Source organism: Acanthopagrus latus, chromosome 19 (assembly GCF_904848185.1).
Source record: "Acanthopagrus latus isolate v.2019 chromosome 19, fAcaLat1.1, whole genome shotgun sequence".
Classification (NCBI taxonomy): Eukaryota; Metazoa; Chordata; class Actinopteri; order Spariformes; family Sparidae; genus Acanthopagrus; species Acanthopagrus latus.
Genome location: NC_051057.1, coordinates 23,268,900 through 23,294,437, shown reverse-complemented (window position 1 = coordinate 23,294,437; position 25,538 = coordinate 23,268,900). Strand labels below are relative to the sequence as shown.

Below are 25,538 nucleotides of genomic sequence, written 5' to 3'. Positions count from 1 at the left end.
AGAAATGTCACAAATTATATTCTAATTGTAGTGAAAGAGCACGGCGTTTAAAACTCTCGTAGGAACAACTTTTTCATAGTGGCCAAGCTGGAAATGACCACGTCAGGTGATGCACAGACTTCACGCCTACCTTAGATTTTATTCCCACTTGGAATTTGGTTTCTGTGTCTTTGTAGCTAAAATGTGAAAGCAGTGACACCTCGTCCGCAGAAGTCCGGATTAAATGAGCTTTTGTTGGACACAGCAGCCAGTTTCTCGCCCTCACACGCTCCTTCTCACTTTCTCCATTCCCTTCTTTGTTTCTCTGCCAGCCTCATCCTCTCTAAACGCCGCCTCTCACATTGTCTCAGCTCAAGTCAGGAGATAAACCGTGCTGCTTCTGACAATCTGGGTCCTTTTGCTTCACTTTCACAAGCAGCACACAGTATTTGCTAACAACTCTGTGCAATGGGAGCCTTTTCCTGATGAAACGCGGGAGCTGATATCATGTTCAGTGCCCACATGCTGTTGTGTCATCGGACGCCTCATAGAACAGACAGTGAATGCATGAGACTGCTGAAGATGAATAAATAATTTATCACCATTATGCAACAGAATATTACAGCGGTGTTACCATGCAAACACAGACATCAAAAAACACTGGCAAAAAAAGGCAGAAATGTCTGGATGTTACTATCATGTGATTTTTGTGACTATTTAAGGTGTTTTAATTTGTATTTGTTCACGTGTTTCTTTCTCTTTAATAACAGCTCATTCTATAATAACCCATTTGTAGCATATTTATACTTTATGTACATAAATACCATCAAAAATATAGGGACAGAAAATACAAAAGGAGGGAAACTGATCGTACAGAAGACTGTACTGACAATTTGAATGGTGAGATCATAATACAGGAAATAAAATGTCTATTAAAAGTCACGATACGCTGATTATTGTGTTAAAAAATGTTGACATTTAAGCATTTTAATTGTTTTTCACATTTATTTCTTATCTATTTTTGCACATAACTCATAATTTTTCAGCGTATTTGTATTGATTTTCATCTCTTCTTTTCACTTCAGCTTCTGTGTTTTTTCTCGATGTTCTTGCTCATTTATGTCTCTTTATATATCCACATTTATTTTCTCATTCTTGTGCAGATGTGTTTGTTTCACTGGCTGAAGAAAAATATATCAAAGCAGCTTTTCATGGGCTAAACTACTGAGATAAAGTGTGTTTAATTAAACATACACCCACATCTTATGAGGTTAAATCACTAATTTAATCATGATTATGGGTTTAACATCGTGTAAATGAGTATCAACTAAATCTAAATAATAGATTAGTGGACAGAAAGACAATTAATGCTGCTTTTGCTGTATTATTTGGTGTGACGCCGAACTATTCCTATTTCTATAGATGTATTAGTTTGTTTTACGATTTAAACATCTTGAAGTGGATATTTCTGTGTCTAACAGTCTGATGCTCTGCTGTGGAGGTGTTTTGAGCTGTAAACCAGGTGAAAGGCGTGTTTCTTCCTCCACCTGCGTCTCCAACAACTTCACCCATCTTGTGATCCACCTCCACTTTGAATTTAGATGTGCGCCACTTTGTCGGTTTTATCGGACTTATGTAACCTAACTGCATTTATGTGGAGGATTAAAAACACACCTGAGTGTTTCTCCTTTTCCCTCCTTTTCTCTACAAAGTGCTCACCTTGTCCAGGCAGCTCACTTTCTCCGTCGGGTAGACGATCTTCCCACAGCGGGCACACTGAGGGTTCATCCTCCAAACCTCCGCGGGGCTCCAACGGCTACAGTCCACTCGTTACCCCGAGGTGTAGTTAAGGGAGTCCGGACCGAGAGTCCCACGAGTCCCCGCTGAGCCGCTCTTCAAAAAGCGACACCGCGAACTGGAGCGAAAGAGGCTGAGAATGTGTCAGAGAGACGCCGTCTGTGCTGCCTCACTCCGCGGCTCACCGTCCGGTCTGAAGCTGCCTGATGATGCTGCGCCGGGACCCGCCGCTCCACCGGCTACAAGCTAGCAGCAGTTAGCCGAGAAGAAACCGGAAGTTCACCAGAGGAAAACAGGAAGTGGCTTCACGTGCCGATCAAAACAGACACACACACACAAAATGAAATATAATTCAATTGCTAAAACAAATCTACTAAAATAAAGTGACTAAAATCACACAGAAATAAAACAAAATAAAATAAATAACATGGCGGGAGTTAGCGAGGAAGAAACAGGAAGTTCACCAGGGAGTGACTTTATGTGTTGTTCAAAACACACACAAACAAAAATAACATTAAATGACAAAAAAGAGACTATAATAAAATTACTAAAATAGAAAAAAAAAAAAGTCCAAATGAATTAATTAAATCAAATTAAATTACGTGTCTAGGTCTCTCAGTCTAGGAGGTACAAAATACCTAAAAATTAAATTACATTAAATGATTAAAATTAAGTGACTAAGATAAAGTAGCAAAAAATAAAAATGACTAAGGTAAAATAAAATAAAATAAAATAGAATAAAAAAAAACAAAACAAAATCCTGGGAGTTAGCGAGGAGGAAACAATAATAACAGTAATAATAATAACACTTAATAACTATTCCTTTGTCGTGCAAATATGAATATAAAATAGTTTGTATACAATTAAATTAATACAAGAAGATTTTTTTTTAAAAACACACATTTTCAACTTGAGTTGTTTTTAGAAGCACCTTTATTGTCAACAGGTAGATCCGATGATACAGAATCAATATAGTGTGCAAAATATTTTTTTCTTCATTTCGTCTTTTCCACTCACCCACATGAAACAACAAAACTAATCAATGTAGTAGTTAAAAATATCAAGACACACCATGAATTAATCACTGTGTTCTGAGCAGGACACTTTAGGCTACTTTGTGGACAAACTTATGTAATAGTTGGTGACTTACTGGCCAACATATTGTATGTTCTGATACAAACAGACAGACCCAACTGTCACAAATATGACATAATATCCAAACATATTATACAGAAACAGTATTTAGTGATGGAACATTCAGTAACTGTCATCTGTGCCAACTGTTGTACTGTGAGGTTTATAAAAAAATAATTTTCTGTTCTTTTCTGTGATGGCTTAATAAGCTTATTTATCTGTGCAGTATTTAAACTAGAGCTGACATTCACTCTGACCATCAACAAGCAAATGTCTCCACCTGCTGGCTGATGAAGGGATAAAATCATTACAAGAGGTTTTTTTCACACGCTGAGGTAGATGATTTACTGCATGACAGCTGAAAAACATTTCACAGACATTTACAGAAAGAAATACAGCAGCATTGAAACACAAAAGTCAAGTAAGATAAAATGACAACAAACATCAAAAGTGGATGAAAATGAAACATGTAAATCATCAGTGACCTGCAGTAACAAAGACAACAATCATGGAGGCCACCAGGTCAACAGGTTCTGCCTGCATCACCTGTTCGTTCACATCAGTCCAAGATGTTCACAGAGGAACGGGTCGAGCTCACAGAGGAACTCGATCATCTCTGAACTGGCAGCTTCACCTTTCATCCTCACTGTGTCGATAACTAAACGAGCTTTGTCTCCTCTGTTTTGCATCTCGTCCGCTGACTCCCTCTCAGAATCAATCAGAACCTTTTTCTCAAACAGTTTGTCCAGCAGACTCTTGAGAACAGGTCCTGATATCCCCTCGATGAAGCTGCTGCGTATGTCAAACAGCTTCTGGTGTGAAGGCAGATTCAGAGCGCTCCGTCCACAGGACTTTGTTAGTCCAGCTGATGAAAGACAAACTCGTCTCTCCCAGACACTGTGTCTGTTGGTGTCTCTCAGAAACAGTTTAATATGTTTCAGGATTTTCTCCAAATCCACCTGGAATGATGTAAAGTAGTTGTCATAGTTGTCACTGTGAAATTTTGCTGTTGTTGGTTGAACTAGAACTGAGTCGTCTTCAGGACAAGTGGACAGTGTGTATTTCTGCTTTGGCAGCAGCTCACAGTCTGGGGACGTCTCTATGTAGAGCTCATCTCCTACATGTTTCTTTCTTGTGCGTCGCACATCACTGAGCACGACGTTACCTGGTAGCATCAACACATTGAGGAGAGATTCAACATCAGGATAATTTGGAGGCCTGTAGAACAGCAGAACCAGCGCTCGGACCGGTTCTGGAGGTGAATCTTTATCCTTGATGTTACCATAACCAGAAAACCCTGAGATGTTGATGATCACATGAGTGTCTGTTACCTTATGAGGGGCGATGAACTCGATGCCCTCATCATTCAGGTGAGCGACTGACAAGAACTGACATCCAGCTGTGGATGGGATCTCACAGTGTGGGAGATGAAGCCGACACACAGACTTCTGCTGACATTTGATGTCAAACAGGGGTCCTGCAGGCTTCTTGTGATGTTGGGCCAGTAGCCTCCTGTCCCAAGAGACAATCCTGTAAACCACGTCCCCTTCTCCCTCCATGTGGAACACCAGGCCCGTCACACTGCACTGGTACAGGCCCGGGCAGGAGCACAGGAACCGGTAGCTTTCATCGTCCTCATCAACAGTGATATCAGGTGTGAACTCCTCAAAGCTGCTTGTTAACAGCATGTCAGGTAAGCTCTGTGATGGTCTGAAGGTCTGGTTCTCTGCACAGCTTCTCTGACTCAGTGAGGGAACGCTGTGAGAACGAGGCAAACAGCTGGAGCCTCTTTGACTCCAACCAGGATCTGAGGACAGCTGGAGGTGAGGACGGGTCGGCTGGGTGTTTGTGACTGAGGAGATCACAGCTGTAACAGGTGCCTCCATTTTAACCAGGGAGTCGCTGTCACCTGCTGCCTCACATTCAGGCGGCTGAGGCTTGACATTTATATTTTCTGCACTTCCTGCAGTGTTGACAGAGCTGTAGCTCGAGAAAACATCATCCAGCTGTTGTAACTCTTGATCTAAGGTGAATAATTCTGCAGGAGACTGAACCCTGAAGTCTTTTAGTTTAAGCAGGAGTGGACCAGCTGACGCAACCGAGTTATTCTGTGATATAATCTGTTGCTCCATTTCCTCCAGAGCACGCTGGTCACTTCCATGATTCCTTGTGAAATTATTCAAATGGTGGAGTAGATGGTGAAGTAAGACGTGGAGTAAAAAGGGGAGTAAAGAACAAGCTATGCGAATGTTATTCCAACTGCGCAGTAAGATAACGTAGGGAATCGGGGGAGTAGGTTCCAGTGCACACATCAAATGGATAGGACTGTCTTCCTGGAGTCTTTCCTGGAGTTCATCTGCTATAGTATAGATCACCTGTCCAAGATGCCTTACATCAGGAGAAGGGGTTACAATTTGATGTAACTCATCTTTAACATACCTGGAGCTGGACATCTCTTTATTATATTTTCTGTTTCCAGGGTAAAAAAAGACGGGAAAGGAAGGAGATCTGTAGACGGGAGGCCTGGGGAACACACAGTGGAGCGATTCTTCCACAGTTCCTCTTCTAACAGGCAGCCGATTCTTCGAACGTGTCAGCAGGTTGCTTGAAGGGATTTCTGCTCCCGTCTTTTTTCTGAGCCCTGAAAACACAAAGCAGAAAATGTCACATTATTTTCACTCATAAATCACCAATCAACTGTTTAACTCCAAACACTGTGATTGTAAAGAGTCTAACACTCCTTCAAGAATCCATAACATGTGCTGGGGTTAAATTAAGGATCCACCAAAATTAATACTGACATATTCTCCACTTTACAATGAAATATGAATCATCTGGATCAATCTGGAAATAAAGAAAATCACTGCATTTCTCTTGAACAGTCAAACTGACAAGACGTTTTGTGGAAGATTGTCAAACCACGTTTAGACAACATGAGTCAGCAGATTTTTACTAACTTGTGGATTCCATGCCAGCTCCAGTCCACGCTGTCGTCAAGGCAACAGGAGGACAAACCAAATACTGAGATGTTCTTCAGCTTCATGGGAGCTCAGAGCCGCAGGGGAGCTTCGGACCGGGATGGTTGATTCTGTAAAAAGCTGCATGCAGCAGAGGGCAAGCAAAATCAAATCATGCAGGTTTTACACCAACTTGTGGAGCCAGCTCAAGTCCATGCAGTCATTAAAGCAGATAAGAGATTCTGACATTTTACATAAACATGTTTCCAGAGGAACTACACACAACCCTGCTGGAAAAACCAGTATAGACCAGCACCAAAACACAACGTATGCTGGTGTTGCCAGTGACTGGTCACTAATGAGCATAATGTGTTTTGGTGCAGAAAACACCCCAGACTCCCTTGACAAATCGTGTGAATCTAAGAGTTATTGCATCACGAGGAGAAACTAAATTAATTGTGTGTAACAGCTACGTTAATCATAAATCATTGGCACCTTCTTGTTAATTCGGCATTACATAAAATACATTAAGATGTTTCTTTCCTTGTACAAACTTACAGTTTGTCACAGCATCGCTGTAAAAGCCTCCTTCCATGTCTGATGTCCGTCTTACCGGCCAACAGCTGATTGAATTCACCGTTTCAACTGATTTCAACATTTACACCAAATCAATCAAAGAATATAAAACACTGACGTCTAAAATGTCAAATGTTACAAACACAGTAAAAAGTCAGTGGAAAAAGTCACCAGACTCCGTTGAAAAAACGCTAAATTTTGAGACTCGTTGCTGTAGGAGGAACTGTGTAAAGTTTGTGCAGAGCTGTTTACGACACATTTAACTTTTTCAACATGCATGTTGATTCGGCAAACGTTTTACATGAAGATATTTCTTTGTACCCGTTTGTTCCCGTGTTGAATGTGTTATATTTGCAGAAAGAACGAGAAAAAGAAATCACACAGCTGCTTCTGCTCACAAAGATCAGATCCTATCTCTGTATATACAGATATACATATATACATATACTTCTTATGTGTGTATTTTAATGACTACCTGTTCCTCCTGTGTGACGCAACCGTCCGTTCTGAACGCAGCAGACTCCTTTTTGTCGGAACGTCCTCAGAGAGCCTGAAGAATAAAACTTGGGTTAATGAACGGTGATGTTCGATCACGGTACTGTAGAGTTTGAACCCATTCTAGACGGTCTGATTGGAGTTCTGCCACAGCCCGGCTCGGACTTCCTCATTTCCCTGTTCGTGTAAACGCTCCACCTTCCGCTGACACGCCTGCACCAACAGGGCCGGAGCCAGGATTTTAGAAATACTGAGGTCATGTCCCACCACCAAAACCCACCAGAACATTAGACTCAACTTCCAGCAGAAGACAAAGAAGAAGTTACACATGTGGCCAATGTTGAGTTAAATGTATCAAACTGATTTAATCTTATTTCTATGCTAAAGACAACAGTAACACTTTATAATAACCATTATTAATACATTGTAAATTTATAGTTAATCAAACTTTAGTTAACAGTTATTTCACTGTTAAGAAGCAACAAAATGCTTTATAAACCATTTATTTGCAGTTGTTTATTGGAAAGTTGCAATTTATGTTCATAAAATGTTTAATGCTTAATAGATAGTGTGTAGTTTATTTATCAACATGATTTGGATGAGTTGCAGCTGATGTCTTTACTCTTTACAATTATCTAACAAATGTTTTACGAATCATTTCATTGTTTCTTAACAGTGAAATTAAGTAAATCTAATTAACTTTACATTTACCATTTGTTATTGATCATTATCATAAAGTTACTATAAAGTATGAAGTTTTTGTTATATTTGCTAAAATTGTCATTATGATCTGACGGTAGAATCAGATACTGGTCAGCTGTCTGTGGCTCCACCCAGTGGCCATGATTGATTTGGAGGAATCCGCCACTCTTAGTACAACTAATCAGAGCCGAGGGGAGTCTGAGAGGTGTAAATCATTCCGATGCATACCTGCTGGCAAAGTGTCTGCTCTTACCTGGTCAGATAAGCTTCAGCTCAAATTGTAAACAGTGGTGGAGAACAGACAACAACAACAGAGCTGAAGAATGCCCCGCCATTGCCCACATCAAAGAGAAGAAATAAGAAGACTGATGAAGAAAAGCAGAATAAAAGCAAAGAAGTGGACCGAGCCAGAGAGAAAACGAGGATAAACATCAGCGCGTCATTTCAGAGGTGGAGGAGCTGCAGGATCTGTGAGGACTTTTCTACTGGACAGGTGAGGACTCCTGCTGGATGTATGGTTCATTCAATGATTTAACCACACGGCTAAGATGGCGGCAGTTACAGTAATACTTGCAATAGTGTATATATCGCTATGTTGCTGTCGAGCTACGTAGCTTGCTGTTATATATAGCTTGTTAGCTTGTATGCTAACTCTGATGTTTAGCTTTGTCTGTATGGCTGATGCTTCAGAAAGGCAGCATGGTGATGATGATTACCTGATTGATTACCTGTTAACTTTGTATACAGAGATGTGAAGAATATTGTCTGTTACTCAGGTTACTACAGTGACTCTGCGTGAAGCACTCGTCACTGTAATTTAGTTGTATTGGTCAGAAATAGAACAGTCAGGGCCTATGTTGCAGTTGTTATTTTGAATGCGCCATCTTGGCGTCCTCTGTTACCATGGTTACAAGCATGCTCGTGCACGGCAGGCTCCTCCTCTGTGGGAGGGGCTTAGAGGGCCTGACCTGGGAGCGGTATCATTCAAAGTGATGTTCAAATGTCATTATGTAAACTAAAGGTGTTTTATGGGTTTATCCTTTAACACCGTGTGTAACCTCAGCACTCTCTCACTCCGACACATACGAGTCCAGTTATTGTGGTTCCGTCACCCCGCTGAAAACTCACAGCAAGATCTCCCCCGACAGGAAAACGAAACCGAAAGTGTTAATATAGTGTTTCCATGTCCTCCCCCCTTCACTCACCCAACAGTCTGCTGTGGAAACGTGGCAGTTACCGACACACATGAGCAACACTGATGCGGGAATCTGTGCTTAAAAGTCCGCCTGCGTCCTCCGACAAGATCCAGCGAGGGACTGCAGCTGTCCGAACCGACCGGTGAGGAGAACACACCGAACCCAGAGAGACTCCTGAAGCCAGTAAGAGACAACACACACACACACACACACACACACACACACACACACACACACACAGGAAACGCCGGACACAAAAACTTCACAGACTTGTATTTTTACAGGATGACTTTGTCTCTGGTCATGTGACAGATTAGAGAGAACTGGTCTCTGTTAACTGGTCCGCTGAACGCGTCTGTGGTTGTAAACTGTTTTTTTCTTGTTCCTGTTTCCTGTTTCCATTTTTTTTTCCGTAACAACCAGCAGCTTTGATACAGCGACCAAACACAGATCAGCTGTGTTCGGACAGAGACAAAATGAACAAAACATCACTTCCTGTTTGCATGAAAACCACAGAAGCATTCAGCTGACAGTAACATCAGAAGTCAGCTGAGTACTGAATACATTTCATTTAAGTGTTTGAGTCTCTGAGTTCTGGAATAGTGTGGTCAAAGTTTAAATGTTAGAAAAGGAGAACATTTTCAGACGTCTTGCTCTTTTTAAAGTGAACATTTCTGTAGAATTACAGAAAACATAAATGTAATTAAACAAAACTTATAATTCTATAAATGTAATTAAAGTAGTATTTGAGGAACAACAGCTGCTTCCTAAAGTCTTATCACAGGTTTCCACTCGTTCAGATGCCGACATGATGGTATGAGACGCATCTTCACTGTCCGTGATCGATAAATTATTGATTATCAACAGTGTCATGTGTGTCAAACATTTAAGATGTGTTTTTAAAATATAAAACAACTTTTAATGGATTTTAATCCTCTCATTTTCAATCCTCTGCTTCATTTTAGGTTCTGGGACCAGAAGAAAAACACAAAGCTGATTTAAAAGTTTCTATTTGAGATGAAGTTGTAAAAAGGAAAAGAAGAGATGGAGCAAACAGAGGGAGCGTCTCCTCCTCCTCCTCCTCCTCTTCCTCCTCCTCCTCCTCCTCTCCCTGCTCAGCATCATGCAGACTGTGGTGAGAAGTCAGATGATACACCAGAGACTGAGAAGGAGGAGCTGACAAAAGATGGAGAAGAGTCGTTACGCAAAAATCAAGGAGGTCAAACTTCTGTCTCAGAGAAACAGATGACTGCAGATGAGAAGTGTTCAGAGGAAGGTGTTCAAGATGAACTGCCGAGACAAGAAGCCAGCGGTTTGCCTCATAGAACTTTCTCTTTCCCTAATCTCAGGTCATCCAATTTGATCAGGGGGGATGGACTTTGTGTTTCTTCACTCAAAAAAAGAGAAGTAGGGTCCAGACGTAGAAAAAAATCAAGAGGACAAGTGACTCACAATATACCACCTTCCCCAGGCCCATCTACATCAAACTGGTATGATGTCCCCAGTATACATGAACTGGCAGCGTGTATAGGATGTCCTCCCTCTCCTTACATCCCATCCCATTCCTCTAGTTTTGATTCAACTGAGTTAATCCTTAGAAACAGTAAGAAAACGTATCCGACTGCAGCGGATCCTACACCAGGACACATTCTGGATGATGCCAGGGGAACTGAGCTGCCTGCAACAGATCCGCTCATCTTTCAATCTCTCCAAAGCAACAGAGATTCAGACTCTGCTGCATGTTATGACAGAGAAAAGGGAGTTCAGTTATCTGGCAGCACAGTGGGAGGTCATGACAATCCGCAGAAAAAAGAAGTCACCAGTTGGCCGTACAGAATTTCCTCCGATTTGTCTTCCCCTGTTTTGGGGTCATCCATTATGTACAGGGGGGATGGTCTTCCTTCTCCTTCACAAATATATCCAAACCACACTGTTGTCCAAGGATCCAGAACTGCGGAAAAATCAACAGGACAAGTGCCTCTCAATTTTCTACCTTACCTCATCCCGTTAGATGTTTCCCCTTTTCCTCCGCCTACATCAAACTGGAATAATTTCCTGAGTCAATGTGTATCATCTCCTTCTCCTTCCATCCATCCATCCACTGGACATTTACCCACCATCACCATCTCATCTACTGCAGCAGATCCTTCACCAGGACACAGTCAGGATTACACCAGGGGAGCAGCCAGTCCATGGAAGCCAGTACTTTTGCCCCATGCTTGTTTGCTGTCTGCTTCCAGTTCAACACAAATACACTCTGTCCCTGAAAAGCCTGGCGGTAGTGCCAGAGAAGAAATGTCTCCACTTGTTACTGCTGGGAACTTCCCTCACCTTCAACAGTTTTCACCTCACCGTTTTGAAGCAATGGATCTGTCTCATGGCACACGCTCACTGAGTCAGAGACCCTCTGCAAAGAACAGCACCTTAACACAGGGTGAAAACTTGTCTGTGATGCCATTAGACTTATCTATGAAGCGTATACCTAAAGTGGACATGCGCAGTCATGTAAATCCCAAACCACAACAGGTGTGGCCAGCAGTGCTTGTCATGACAAACCCAGGTGAAAACTTCACACAGGGTGAAAACTTGTCTGTGATGCCATTAGACTTATCTATGAAGCGTATACCTAAAGTGACTGATGATACTGACTCCTCTGACTCTGATTGGGACACTTCTGAACACAGCAAATTAAAGTCAGCCGTGAAACATAAAAGAAAATCAAAAATCCACAGCTCCAGAAGGAAGAAGAAACATAAGAAATCTTCCCCTTGTGGTGCTTCTCCTGTTGTTTCCTCTGACTACACGTTAGCTCAACCTTCACCTGGTCCACTCAGAGAAACAGTGATAAAGATTCACTCCACTGCAGCAGGTGCTACACCAGGACACAGTCAGGATGATACCAGGGAAACTGAGCTGCCTGCAACAGCTGGTCCATCCACCCCTCAACACTCCCCGGCTTCCGATGACTCTGATTTTTGTTTTTTTCAGATCAACAGTCCTGAGGAAGATGACAGCTGGAGCTACAGCCATGATGACTACACAGCAGAAAGTAGAGAAAATAGATATGAGATAATGTCTGTGAAGTCTGAAAACGCGTCAGGAGCTGAAAGTGATGCACAGCTGGAAATGGAGACATCTCTAACAGGTGTGTCCTCATTCACAAACAACTGGACAGCGGTGTCAGCATGTCCATCTCCCCTTCAACTACCAGACTTCCAGGTTCAGTCAGAGTCGTCCCTCTGCAGTCCGGATTTAGAATTCGATAATCTCTTCTCTAGCTTCTTCTCTACAGTCCACACTGCAGAAAGTGGAGAAGTTATAAATGTCAAGCTTCAGCCGTCTGAATGTGAGGCAGCAGGTGACAGTGACTCCCTGGTTAAAATGGAGGCACCTGTTACAGCTGTGATCTCCTCAGTCACAAACACCCAGCCGACCCGTCCTCACCTCCAGCTGTCCTCAGATCCTGGTTGGAGTCAAAGAGGCTCCAGCTGTTTGCCTCGTTCTCACAGCGTTCCCTCACTGAGTCAGAGAAGCTGTGCAGAGAACCAGACCTTCAGACCATCACAGAGCTTACCTGACATGCTGTTAAAAAGCAGCTTTGAGGAGTTCACACCTGATATCACTGTTGATGAGGACGATGAAAGCTACCGGTTCCTGTGCTCCTGCCCGGGCCTGTACCAGTGCAGTGTGACGGGCCTGGTGTTCCACATGGAGGGAGAAGGGGACGTGGTTTACAGGATTGTCTCTTGGGACAGGAGGCTACTGGCCCAACATCACAAGAAGCCTGCAGGACCCCTGTTTGACATCAAATGTCAGCAGAAGTCTGTGTGTCGGCTTCATCTCCCACACTGTGAGATCCCATCCACAGCTGGATGTCAGTTCTTGTCAGTCGCTCACCTGAATGATGAGGGCATCGAGTTCATCGCCCCTCATAAGGTAACAGACACTCATGTGATCATCAACATCTCAGGGTTTTCTGCTTTCGGTAACGTCAAGGATGAAGATTCACCTCCAGAACCGGTCCGAGCGCTGGTTCTGCTGTTCTACAGGCCTCCGAATGATGCCGATCTCACATCATTCCTGAATGTGTTGATGCTTCCGAGGAACGTTGTGCTCCGAGATGTGCGACGCACCAGAAAGAAATTAGTAGGAGATGAGCTCTACATAGAGACGTCCTCACACTGTAAACTGCTGCCAGGGCAGGAATACACACTGTCCACTTGTCCTGAAGACGACTCAGTTCTAGTTCAACCGAAAGAAGCTGAATTTGATGAGGAGTCCTATGACAACTACATCCCATCATTCCAGGTGACATTAAAAACTGTCATCTTAAATATGAAGGTGCTTCTGAGAGACACCAGCAGCTCTCACATTGTTTGGGAAAGAGAGGTTTGTCTTCCATCTGCTGGAGTAAAGAGACTCTGTGTGCAGGGCCGCTCAGACCGGATTCTGAAGGACATACGCAGCAGCTTCATCGAGGGGATATCAGGACCTGTTCTCAAGAGTCTGCTGGACAAACTGTTTGAGAAAAAGGTTCTGATTGATTCTGAGAGGGAGTCAGCGGACGAGATGCAAAACAGAGGAGACAAAGCTCGTTTAGTTATCGACACAGTGAGGAGGAAAGGTGAAGCTGCCAGTTCAGAGATGATCGAGTTCCTCTGTGAGCTCGACCCGTTCCTCTGTAAACATCTTGGCCTGACAGCCACCTGAATCAACAGGAGAGACCGTCAGAACATGTTGACCCCAAACCCATTTTCCCAGAACTCTGATCTCCTCCCAAACCCTGAACTTCAACTTCAATCCCAGTACCCTGAGTTTAAATTTGGCGTCAGAAATCCAAGCCAGGAATCCTGACCTTAAATACAGAGCTCTGACTTCAATCCCTGTACTCCAACCTTTTTCCTAGAACTCTGAGATTCCTTCCAAAATTCTGACCACAATCCCAGAAGCCTGAGTTCAAAGTCAGAATCTGGAGGAATCAATCAGAACTCCAAGTCCAAAACCAGAACTCTGACTTCAATCCTTAAACTACAACCCTTTTCCGAGAACTCTGTCTTCTTTCTCAGAACTCTCAGTTCAAGGTAAGAATTAGGAGCAAAAAATCAGAAGTCCACACCCAAAACCAGAACTCTGAATTCAATCCCAACATTCTAACTCTTTTCCCAGAACCCCTGCTTCTTCGTTAGAACTCTGACCCCCTCTCACCACACTTCACACTTAAACCCAGAAATCCAAATTATTTTTCCTAGAAGTCTGAATTTCCTGAACTTCTTTACCAGAATTCTGACCTCAAACCCAGAACCCAAACTTTTCTCACGGAACTCTGATCTTCCTCCCAGAACTCCGACCCCAAACCAAGAACCCCGAGTTCAAATTCAGAACTCTGAGAACAAAAGACAGAATTGTAGATATGGACAGTTTTTAAATGTTGAATCTATTGAATATGTTTTTAACTGATGAATCTTTATGACCTTTTTAACCAGATATCTTGAACACAGTCTGTTTCATTGTTTTTATGATGTTTATCACCTGATTCTTTGATTTCTGATGTTTGATTTCAGCACTTTTGTCTGTTTATTTTCTTACATTCTGTGTTTGTTGCTGTCGTGTTGCTTTCTGTAAAGTCCTCAACAAGAACCAGGAGTCATTAAATCTGAACTCCAGCTAAAAACTAATGGGACTCCTCAGGTACAGCAGGTACAGTGTCTGTATTCAGGTCGCCCTTTTATTTAGATGTCACTTATTGTCAGTAGTGTCAGTAACACTGTGACTCTGCAGGTGAGTCACATTGATTCCAGGTGAGATCATGACCTCATGTGGGTGAAGAGAAACAACACTTTTCAGCCTGGTGTGAGTCTGTAATTAATCTTAAAGGAACTTAATGTCCCTCCTCTTGTTCTGTTGTACAATAAATGATCTCATCTTACTGTGTCTCAAAATAACAGCTGTCTTCAGGTGATGTTATACCTGCATCAGCCAGCAGGGGGAGTCACCTGCTGACACACAAGCACATGTTTCTGATTTTATATCATGTTTATGTATGAATGTAAAACTCAATATCATTTGTTACTCTGACATTGTTTGAGTCTCAGGTGTTGGATGATTTGTTTCTAGTGGGTGAAAAAGGAACAAAGAAATGAAGAAATCATGTTTCTGTGCTGTGTATCATTGTTACTGTATCACTGAGTATTCATGTGAATAAAATACTCTGAATATTGAAACTGACGTTGGTCTAAAAGTGAATTTTTTGTTGGACTGTAAGATTCAGATTTGTCTCATTTTGGATACAGAAGAATTTACATTCATGACCTTAAATTTAATATTTCTAAAACTGAATTTAAGACATTTTAAGGCAGTTTAAAGGACTTTTGCTGTCATCAGACCTACAGGAGGATTTATTGGTGTATCATGGCTGTTTTAAGAGATTTGTAGCTGAGCATTGAAGTCATTAAGTCATTAAGTGATATTTAGATATCAGGTCTGTTTGTTGAGTTTCTGCTTGGCTGGTCTGAACAAACAACAGCTGGATGAAAATCTCTCAGCAGGTTTAAATTCTGTTGTGCCGAATAATTCATCCACCTCTTAAGTTTCTTCATCAACAATGATGTGAAACAGTTACCGGCTCACCTTCTGGACTGTTGTGACTGAAACTGGAGAAGTTCACATTCAGTAACACTCATCTATCCTGAAAACACACATGGACCAACCTCTTAAGTTTCATATCAAACCCTTTAGTTTAAACACTGTTTCTGGTTCATATTTCTGGCTCGTTTAACTGCAAATCCTGGCAGATAAATGGACAAAAATGTCTTTTTCAGCACTTGAATGAACCATTTTTGCTCGTCATTGTGAATATCAGGTCACAGTCAGGACACTCGAAACAAACTGTGACAGTCTCACCAGCTCAAACTTTATTTGACTGAATGTATCTTCGACAGACAAGTTTCAGCCTAATGACAGATGTATGACTGCACATTAAATTAAACATTAAACGTCTAATACTGACGCTTCGTGTTGGTAGGTCGTAATCTTTAGACAGCATCAAGTACCAAACAGCACGCTAACATCAAACATACGAAGCGTCAGTGATCAGTCAGAATCAGGTGGTGAACAGCATAAAAAACACAGTCTGCACTCAAGATATCTGGTTTAAAATGTAATAAAATCATTCATTCATTTAAAATGATGAACTCAAATTCAACATTTAAAAACTGTCCATATCTACACTTCATCACAGATCTGGGAAAAGTTTGAGTTCTTGAAAAAAGGAGATTAAATCTGAGGTCAGGATTCTAACTTGGTCTTAGAATTCTGATAGGAAGGTCCGAGTTCTAGGAAAAAGGTTTTGGAGTTTAGAGATTGAAGTCAGAGTTCAGAGTTTGAGCTCAGATCAGTTTCTAACCAGCAGACTCTTGAGAACAGGTCCTGATATCCCCTCGATGAAGCTGCTGCGTATGTCAAACAGCTTCTGGTGTGAAGGCAGATTCAGAGCGCTCCGTCCACAGGACTTTGTTAGTCCAGCTGATGAAAGACAAACTCGTCTCTCCCAGACACTGTGTCTGTTGGTGTCTCTCAGAAACAGTTTAATATGTTTCAGGATTTTCTCCAAATCCACCTCAAATGATGTAAAGTAGTTGTCATAGTTGTCACTGTGAAATTTTGCTGTTGTTGGTTGAACTAGAACTGAGTCGTCTTCAGGACAAGTGGACAGTGTGTATTCCTGCTTTGGCAGCAGCTCACAGTCTGGAGACGTCTCTATGTAGAGTTCATCTCCTACATGTTTCTTTCTGGTGCGTCGCACATCACTGAGCACGACGTTACCTGGTAGCATCAACACACTGAGGAGAGATTCAAAATCTTGACCATTCGGAGGCCTGTAGAACAGCAGAACCAGCGCTCGGACTGGGAAACATGGTGAGTCATCATCCTTGATGTTACCATAACCAGAAAACCCTGAGATGTTGATGATCACATGAGTGTCTGTTACCTTATGAGGGGCGATGAACTCGATGCCCTCATCATTCAGGTGAGCGACTGACAAGAACTGACATCCAGCTGTGGATGGGATCTCACAGTGTGGGAGATGAAGCCGACACACAGACTTCTGCTGACATTTGATGTCAAACAGGGGTCCTGCAGGCTTCTTGTGATGTTGGGCCAGTAGCCTCCTGTCCCAAGAGACAATCCTGTAAACCACGTCCCCTTCTCCCTCCATGTGGAACACCAGGCCCGTCACACTGCACTGGTACAGGCCCGGGCAGGAGCACAGGAACCGGTAGCTTTCATCGTCCTCATCAACAGTGATATCAGGTGTGAAGGTTGCCAACGTTTCTTCTAAAGCACTACATTTGACTCCAAGCTGTATTTTTAAGTGCAATGGAATTCTACATTCACCTTGTGTTCTCCAGACCTTTGAGTGGAACCGTGACGAGTGACAAACCGTGATATAGACTGAAGTCTGGATCCTTGGAGAACCACATGCCCGTTTCCTAGTCCCATGAATGTGCTAACTGACAGCCCACATGAATTAATATTAATATTCATTTTTCCAGAATGCATAGCAGAGTGTTCCCTGTCTGGGTCGCAGTAGACTGCTGAGGGTACAGCTCTTCTCTCCACAGCCTTATAGTGACTGTTGCTGATGTACACAGGGCTCCTGTACTGTAACTGGTTGAGGCCTGACAATTTCAACAATTGTTGTTGAAGGCTGAAGACAAATTTTGACATTAAACTACCCTCCTCAGATAACGTATCATCTGCAGTCATCATTTTGTCTGAGATGGAACTTTCACCTGCTTCATGTTTGTACAATAACTTTTCCTTCAGCTCTTCCTGAGTCTCTGGTGTGTCACCTGTCTTCTTACAACTTCCTGCTTCATACCCAGCAGAGAGGGTGCAGGCAGATTTTCCACTTTTTTGTCCCATCTTTTCTGGATTCTTGAAACACCTATTTCATGTTGGCTTCTGTGTTTTTCATCTGGCGCCGAACCCTAAAATAAAGCAAAGTATGAATAACATTGAATCCTTTTAAATGTATGATGTTGTTTGCTGTTTTCATGCTAGTGCTGAGGTTACAATTTACAATAAGAGAAAACACACACACACACACACACACACACACACACACTGCAGGTGCAGACTGGTGTGAAATGCCAGTGTGGAATAAAGCTAAATGCTGAGGTGAGGTGCTGAGGAGGTCGCTGCATCCCCGAAATCAGACAAAATAAAAACCTATAGTTCCGATAGAATTCCTTTATTTGTCCCACAAACAGGGACATTTCTGAATCGAGTAAGCAAAGACATCAGGGCGTGGATCACTCTGTCAGACTGGCCCAGAGAGTTCAACCCAGCCAACATTAGACAACTGCAGTTACTGGCACTGTGCGGTGAAACATATAGCTCAGCAGCACAACAGGATGTGTGATTTGGCCATAGCTCTGTTTCTCGTAACCAGAGCTTCCTCTGAAATGTTGAGGTTTGACAGAGCACATGATGATGGTCACGAAACAAACACTGATCATTTGATCATGAAACCTGATGTTTGTCTGTAGTTTGCATGTTACGACATGTGGAAGAGGAAGTTGTTCCTATTGTTCCTATCACTGGTGATGGTGGTTCCTCTCTACTGTGTCGACCGTCGATGAGTTTACGTATCACTCCTTTAATATGAAAGTCGTTCCTACAGGAGAGAAACTTTTGGATTTTGGAAGTATCGATCAGCACAACATATTGATCTGTGTGTGACTAATACATCAACATAAATGTGTCTGTGTGTGTGTGTGTGTGTGTGTGTGTGTGTTTGTAGACATCAGTGTCTCTTACTGTCTTCAGGAGTCTCTCCCGGTCAGTGTTTTGTCGTTCTCGTGGGTTTGGACTGCTGTAGTCCCTCGTTGGATCTGATCAGAGGACGCAGGTGAAGATTTCTCCGTTTCTGTTGTTCAGGTGTGTCTGTGACTGTCACCTGTGGGCTGACACAATGGACCTCAGGCTTCCGTGTCACTGTGCTGAAGGGTATTTCCAACATACACGGCACTTCCCTGGTAACATAAAAACAGCGCTGTAAAAGCTTTACATGTTGAAAAAAAGCTGAAAAGCATTTTTTCACCTTCACTCATTAAATCTCACCAGGAACTATAACACCAGTGTTGCTTTCCTCTGACAACACTCGACTCTTTTGCAGGTTTATGTCCCTGTTTATCACCATGTGGCTGAAAATACACAGACATCTATGAAAACCTTTAAATCCTGCAGATCTGCTAGAACTGACTAACCTCCATCTGAGACACCATCGCCTCTTTATCTGTTCCAGAAATATTAATTTCCTTCGTCCCCCCGTTTATGGTGCAAATATAATTAGAAACTAAAGTCAGACAAACTGAACCAACAATTCTTTATTTATACAAAAATCTTTGGTGCTAAAGGGAAGATGTCGATGTGAGCACCACTTCACCTTATCCACTTCCATCGTCTATGATTAACTGTAACCCACACTCAGACATGCGCAGTCGTGCAAATCTCAAACCACAACCCCAGCGGGGTGGCCGACAACCTCAACGTGAATGATTGTGAAACAAAAAGTGAGAAGTCGCAGACACAGAGATAAAGGTGTTAAAGTCCGAGCAGATCCAACGAGGGACTACAGCTGTCCGAACCCACCGGTGAAGACAACACACCGACCTGGAGAGACTCCTGAAGACAGTAAGAGACAACACACTGATGTCTACACACACTGAACCACACACACACACACAGCTTCAACACACACACAGGAAACACACACAGCTTCAACACACACACAGGAAACACACACAGCTAACGCAGGACACAATAACTTCACAGACTTGTATTTTTACAGGATGACTTTGTCTCTGGTCATGTGACAGATTAGAGAGAACTGGTCGATGTTAACTGGTCCGCTGAACACGTCTGTGGTTGTTACGTGGTTTTCCTGTTGATCCGTTTTATTTCATCGTCTTCTGTAACAACCAGCAGCTTTGAGACTGAACGTCAGACATGTTTCCTCAAACAGGAGCCCAAACACAGATCAGCTGTGTTCGGACAGAGAAAACCTGAGCAAAGAGTCATGACCGAGGAGAACCTCTGATATTTAGTATCTGCAGATACCGAGTCCTGATCTGATACTCAGCCTGAACTAATATTTTCCAGGATAAGGCAGCTGCATTAAGAAAAAAAGCACCTGCAACCAAGCTGCTCCTCAGTAGGTTTTCTCATTTTGTTGAAACAAAGTAAATACTTTGGCTCTTTCTGCAGATGCTGTTCCAACACTGGCCTCCACCTTCCTTGTCAGCAGGTGAGTGTGTGACGCTGCAGTGTGACAGCAGACCCTCCTTACAGCAGCTGCAGTGTGTGAGTCGCAGCTCAGGCCTGGTGCCTCCATACCATCCACTGCTTCTTACGTATTCCTGACGTTGTCACGTAAAATGACGTGGACGCGTTGCTTGTCTATATCACACGCGTTCAGCATCTCCTCGACCATCTGTTTTACATGCTCTGCTGTATGAGACCCATGAAACTAGTGGGCAGACCAGCACGCTGAAACTAAGTGTAATGCGGAGGTGGTGGGACATACCGGAGATTCAAAAACTCCAGGTGACGAAGAAAACCTTGGTCCTCTACCACAGAGATGAGCTGGTTATCCTCGCTGCTGGGCTGGGCTTGTTTCCACTCTGCAGACACTTTATTCACAGGTGTGCCAGAGTAACGATACGCACGCGTCTGCGTTCAAACACAAATTGTGCTCTGACGGGGAAAAAAAAACGGGTTTGGCTCCAAGTTCAATATTACCGGTTCCGATCCTACAGTTCGGATCGGGACATCCCTAGTTTTGCCCTTTTTAAAGTGGGCGTTTCTGTAGAATGACAGAAAACAGAAATGTAATTAAACAAAACATATTTCCACTCGTTAAGATGCTGAAACAACGGTATGACATGCATCTTCTCTCTGTGATCATTGTATCATCATTGATCGACAACTGTGTTAACATTTAAGATGCCTTTTTAAAATGTAAAACAACTTATAAATGATTTTGTGATTTCAATTCTCTGCTTCATTTTAGGTTCTGGGACCAGAAGAAAAACACAAAGCTGATTTAAAAGTTTCTATTTGAGATGAAGTTGTAAAAAGGAAAAGAAGAGATGGAGCAAACAGAGGGAGCGTCTCCTCCTCCTCCTCCTCCTCCTCCTCTCCCTGCTCAGCATCATGCAGACTGTGGTGAGAAGTCAGATGATACACCAGAGACTGAGAAGGAGGAGCTGACAAAAGATGGAGAAGAGTCGTTACGCAAAAATCAAGGAGGTCAAACTTCTGTCTCAGAGAAACAGATGACTGCAGATGAGAAGTGTTCAGAGGAAGGTGTTCAAGATGAACTGCCGAGACAAGAAGCCATAGAGTGTCATAGAGGCAAATCACTGGCTAATCTCAGGTCATCCAGTGAGCACAGCTGGGCTGGTCTTCTTCCTCCTTCACTCAAACATCAAAAACGGCTCCACACTGTTCTCCAAGAGTCCACAACTATAGAAAAATTGAAAGGACAAGCGCCTCACAATATACTACCTCACCCAGGCCCCTTAGATGTTTCCCCTTTTTCCTTGCCTACATCAAACTGGAACAATATCCAAAATCCATATATATCACCGAGCAAAATGGCACACGCAAGATATTTTGCTTCTCCTCACTTAGATCGGAGAACGAGAGAACAAATCATAGTTTCAATCCTCAGAGAGAGGAAGAAAACTGCAGCATATCTGACACCAGGTCACAGTCAGGATAAAACCAGGGGAGCAGCCAGTCCAGGGAAGCCATTACTTGGAACGTCAAGCAGAGGATGTTTGCTGTCTGGTTCCAGTTCAACTCAAATACACTCTGACCCTCAAAAGCATGAATGTAGTGCCAAAGGAGAAATGGTTCCACCTGTTACTGCTGAGAACTACTTAACTGAGAACCCTGAGCTACAACAGCATTCACCTTCCTTTAGGGGAGGAACATTAGACCATTACTGTCTTTCTTATAACAGATCCTCACTGGGTCCCTCCCCTTACATCCCATCCCATTCCTCTAGTTTTGATTCAACTGATGAGTTAATCTTTAGAAACAGTAAGAAAACGTATCCGACTGCAGTGGATCCTACACCAGGACGCATTCCAGATGATGCCAGGGGAACTGAGCTGCCTGCAACAGATCCGCTCATCTTTCAATCTCTCCAAGGCAACAGAGATTCAGACTCTGCTGCATGTTATGACAGAGAAAAGGGAGTTCAGTTATCTGGCAGCACAGTGGGAGGTCATGACAATCTGCAGAAAAAAGAAGTCACCAGTTGGCCGTCCAGAATTTCCTCCGATTTGTCTTCCCCTCTTCTGGGGTCATCCATTATGTACAGGGGGGATGGTCTTCCTTCTCCTTCACAAATATATCCGAACCACACTGCTGTCCAACAATCCAGAACTGTGGAAAAATCAAAAGGACAAGTGCCTCACAATATACTTCCTCACCCAGGCCCCTTAGATGTTTCCCCTTTTCCCCCGCCTACATCAAACTGGAATAATTTCCTGAGTCACTATGTATCATCTCCTTCTCCTTACATCCATCCATCCATTGGACATTTACCCACCATCACCATCTCATCTACTGCAGCAGATCCTTCACCCGGACACAGTCAGGATGATACCAGGGAAACTGAGCCGCCTGCAACAGCTGATCCATCCACCCCTCAACACTCCTCGGCTTCCGATGACTATGATTCTCAAAAATTATTACGTGAGATCTTAGAGTTTCAGGACTACGACAGCCAACAGAAATATGCCGTGGGAGCAGCCAGTCGATGGAAGCCAGTACTTGCAGCGCCAATCAGGGGATGGTTGCCTCGTTCCAGGTCAACACAATTACATTCTGTCCCTGAAAAGCCTGGCGGTAGTGCCAGAGAAGAAATGTCTCGACTTGTTACTACTGGGAACTTCCCTCACCTTCAACAGTTTTCACCTCACCGTTTTGGAGCAGTGAGACGGTCTTATAGCACATGCTCACTGAGTCAAATACCCTCTGCAAAGAACAGCACCTTAACACAGGGTGAAAACTTGTCTGTGATGCCATTAGACTTATCTATGAAGCGTATACCTAAAGTGACTGATGATACTGACTCCTCTGACTCTGATTGGGACACTTCTGAACACAGCAAATTAAAGTCAGCTGTGAAACATAAAAGAAAATCAAAAATCCACAGCTGCAGAAGGAAGAAGAAACATAAGAAATCTTCCCCTTGTGGTGCTTCTCCTGTTGTTTCCTCTGACTACACGTTAGCTCAACCTTCACCTGGTCCACTCAGAGAAACAGTGATAAAGATTCACTCCACAGCAGCAGGTGCTACACCAGGACACAGTCAGGATGATACCAGGGAAACTGAGCTGCCTGCAACAGCTGGTCCATCCACCCCTCAACACTCCCCGGCTTCCGATGACTCTGATTTTTGTTTGTTTCAGATCAGCAGTCCTGAGGAAGATGACAGCTGGATCTACAGCTCTGATGACTACACAGCAGAAAGTAGTGAAAATAGATATGAGATAATGTCTGTGAAGTCTGAAAATGCGTCAGGAGCTGAAAGTGATGCACAGCTGGAAATGGAGACACCTCTTAAAGGTGTGTCATTCACAAACACTTTGCCAACGGTGTCAGCTACTTCATCCAGCTTTCAGCTACCAGACTTCCAGGTTCAGTCAGAATTATCCGACTTAGATCTAGATTTACAATGCAAGCATACCTTGTTTAGCTGCTCAACCACTGTCAAGGCTGCAGACAGTGGAGAAGTTATAAATGTCAAGCCTCAGCCGTCTGAATGTGAGGCAGCAGGTGACAGTGACTCCCTGGTTAAAATGGAGGCACCTGTTACAGCTGTGAGCTCCTCAGTCACAAACACCCAGCCAACCCGTCCTCACCTCCAGCTGTCCTCAGATGCTGGTTGGAGTCAAAGAGGCTCCAGCTGTTTGCCTCGTTCTCACAGCGTTCCCTCACTGAGTCAGAGAAGCTGTGCAGAGAACCAGACCTTCAGACCATCACAGAGCTTACCTGACATGCTGTTAAAAAGCAGCTTTGAGGAGTTCACACCTGATATCACTGTTGATGAGGACGATGAAAGCTACCGGTTCCTGTGCTCCTGCCCGGGCCTGTACCAGTGCAGTGTGACGGGCCTGGTGTTCCACATGGAGGGAGAAGGGGACGTGGTTTACAGGATTGTCTCTTGGGACAGGAGGCTACTGGCCCAACATCACAAGAAGCCTGCAGGACCCCTGTTTGACATCAAATGTCAGCAGAAGTCTGTGTGTCGGCTTCATCTCCCACACTGTGAGATCCCATCCACAGCTGGATGTCAGTTCTTGTCAGTCGCTCACCTGAATGATGAGGGCATCGAGTTCATCGCCCCTCATAAGGTAACAGAAACTCATGTGATCATCAACATCTCAGGGTTTTCTGGTTATGGTAACATCAAGGATGAAGATTCACCTCCAGAACCGGTCCGAGCGCTGGTTCTGCTGTTCTACAGGCCTCCGAATTATCCTGATGTTGAATCTCTCCTCAATGTGTTGATGCTACCAGGTAACGTCGTGCTCAGTGATGTGCGACGCACAAGAAAGAAACATGTAGGAGATGAGCTCTACATAGAGACGTCCCCAGACTGTGAGCTGCTGCCAAAGCAGGAATACACACTGTCCACTTGTCCTGAAGACGACTCAGTTCTAGTTCAACCAACAACAGCAAAATTTCACAGTGACAACTATGACAACTACTTTACATCATTCCAGGTGGATTTGGAGAAAATCCTGAAACATATTAAACTGTTTCTGAGAGACACCAACAGACACAGTGTCTGGGAGAGACGAGTTTGTCTTTCATCAGCTGGACTAACAAAGTCCTGTAGACAGAGCGCTCTGAATCTGCCTTCACACCAGAAGCTGTTTGACATACGCAGCAGCTTCATCGAGGGGATATCAGGACCTGTTCTCAAGAGTCTGCTGGACAAACTGTTTGAGAAAAAGGTTCTGATTGATTCTGAGAGGGAGTCAGCGGACGAGATGCAAAACAGAGGAGACAAAGCTCGTTTAGTTATCGACACAGTGAGGAGGAAAGGTGAAGCTGCCAGTTCAGAGATGATCGAGTTCCTCTGTGAGCTCGACCCGTTCCTCTGTGAACATCTTGGACTGATCTGAACGAACAGGTGATGCAGGCAGAACCTGTTGACCTGATGTTTACAGAAAAGGGTTTCTCAAGAACTTCAACTTCTTTTCTGGAACTCTGATCCCTCTCCCACAACTCAGAGCTCAAACCCAGAACTATAAGAACCAAGTCAGAACCCTGACCTGCTTCTCATATCTCTGACCTCAATCCCAGAACTCCAAAAGTAAATATAATGAGAAAAAAGTCATAACTCCAAGCCCAAAGCCAGAACTCTCAATTCAATCCAGGAACTCTGATTTCTTTTCCAGAATTCTGACCTCAAACCCAGAACCCAAACTTTTCTCACGGAACTCTGATCTTCCTCCCAGAACTCCGACCCCAATCCAAGAACCCCGAGTTCAAATTCAGAACTCTGAGAACAAAAGTCAGAATTGTAGATATGGACAGTTTTTAAATGTTGAATCTATTGAATATGTTTTTAACTGATGAATCTTTATGACCTTTTTAACCAGATATCTTG

At 43.3% G+C, this 25,538-nt stretch overlaps 7 protein-coding genes across 19 annotated transcripts in view; 4 read left to right on the top strand and 3 right to left on the bottom strand.

Moving 5' to 3' along the window:
• The window catches only part of nebl (nebulette), a 103,081-nt gene that overhangs the window by 75,614 nt on the left and 1,929 nt on the right, over positions 1–25,538 (bottom strand). For 4 of the 8 annotated variants that reach the window (XM_037079954.1, XM_037079956.1, XM_037079955.1 and 1 more), the window contains 4 exons: positions 8,846–9,010; positions 6,919–6,993; positions 5,868–6,008; positions 2,692–5,551 (listed from right to left, as the gene is read on the bottom strand). In XM_037079954.1, coding sequence (XP_036935849.1) covers positions 3,465–5,551; positions 5,868–5,880 — 2,100 coding nt within the window. In that variant the 5' untranslated portion in view covers positions 5,881–6,008; positions 6,919–6,993; positions 8,846–9,010 and the 3' untranslated portion in view covers positions 2,692–3,464. The other 4 variants (XM_037079961.1, XM_037079962.1, XM_037079960.1 and 1 more) reach the window with 3 other exon arrangements.
• LOC119009054 lies at positions 8,883–15,061 on the top strand. Of its 2 annotated transcripts, XM_037080012.1 has the most exons (3): positions 8,883–9,019; positions 9,802–11,150; positions 11,418–15,061. In XM_037080012.1, exons 2-3 carry the CDS (start codon positions 9,881–9,883, stop codon positions 13,544–13,546), a joined length of 3,399 nt encoding a protein of 1,132 aa, XP_036935907.1. In that variant the 5' UTR covers positions 8,883–9,019; positions 9,802–9,880; the 3' UTR covers positions 13,547–15,061. The 2 variants fall into 2 exon arrangements, with proteins under 2 accessions (XP_036935907.1, XP_036935906.1); XM_037080011.1 differs by having other exon boundaries at positions 9,802–15,061.
• LOC119009128 lies at positions 15,725–17,316 on the bottom strand. Its single transcript, XM_037080149.1, has 2 exons — positions 17,231–17,316; positions 15,725–17,178 (listed from the first exon to the last, which is right to left on the bottom strand). The coding sequence occupies exons 1-2, from the start codon at positions 17,314–17,316 to the stop codon at positions 16,227–16,229; spliced, it is 1,038 nt and encodes a 345-aa protein (XP_036936044.1). The 3' UTR covers positions 15,725–16,226.
• LOC119009075 overlaps positions 15,725–25,538 on the bottom strand; it is a 34,545-nt gene continuing 24,731 nt past the window's right edge. For all 5 annotated transcript variants that reach the window (XM_037080070.1, XM_037080072.1, XM_037080071.1 and 2 more), the window contains one exon: positions 15,725–16,241. The gene's annotated coding sequence lies outside the window, so the exon portion shown is untranslated. The remainder of the gene's footprint in view (positions 16,242–25,538) is intronic.
• Positions 19,132–22,357, top strand: LOC119009127. Its single transcript, XM_037080148.1, has 3 exons — positions 19,132–19,534; positions 20,913–22,168; positions 22,233–22,357. The coding sequence occupies exons 2-3, from the start codon at positions 20,992–20,994 to the stop codon at positions 22,355–22,357; spliced, it is 1,302 nt and encodes a 433-aa protein (XP_036936043.1). The 5' UTR covers positions 19,132–19,534; positions 20,913–20,991.
• Positions 22,309–25,538, top strand: part of LOC119009070 — a 13,237-nt gene continuing 10,007 nt past the window's right edge. Inside the window, exon 1 of the mRNA XM_037080056.1 lies at positions 22,309–23,695. Coding sequence (XP_036935951.1) covers positions 22,780–23,695 — 916 coding nt within the window. The 5' untranslated portion in view covers positions 22,309–22,779. The remainder of the gene's footprint in view (positions 23,696–25,538) is intronic.
• LOC119009092 (NACHT, LRR and PYD domains-containing protein 1b allele 2-like) lies at positions 23,795–25,083 on the top strand. The gene has a single exon (XM_037080109.1). It carries the CDS (start codon positions 23,917–23,919, stop codon positions 25,048–25,050), a length of 1,134 nt encoding a protein of 377 aa, XP_036936004.1. The 5' UTR covers positions 23,795–23,916; the 3' UTR covers positions 25,051–25,083.

Coding starts and splice junctions, on each gene's coding strand:
- LOC119009127 (XM_037080148.1), top strand. CDS start 20,992: ATGGAGCAAACAGAGGGAGCGTCTCCTCCTCCTCCTCCTCCTCCTCCT. Junction 22,169..22,232: donor GCAGAAAAAAGAAGTCACCA/GTTGGCCGTCCA, acceptor CATTATGTACAG/GGGGGATGGTCTTCCTTCTC.
- LOC119009054 (XM_037080011.1), top strand. CDS start 9,881: ATGGAGCAAACAGAGGGAGCGTCTCCTCCTCCTCCTCCTCCTCTTCCT.
- LOC119009092 (XM_037080109.1), top strand. CDS start 23,917: ATGCTGTTAAAAAGCAGCTTTGAGGAGTTCACACCTGATATCACTGTT.
- LOC119009128 (XM_037080149.1), bottom strand. CDS start 17,316: ATGTGGTTCTCCAAGGATCCAGACTTCAGTCTATATCACGGTTTGTCA. Junction 17,179..17,230: donor AAAGGTCTGGAGAACACAAG/GTGAATGTAGAA, acceptor AGTCAAATGTAG/TGCTTTAGAAGAAACGTTGG.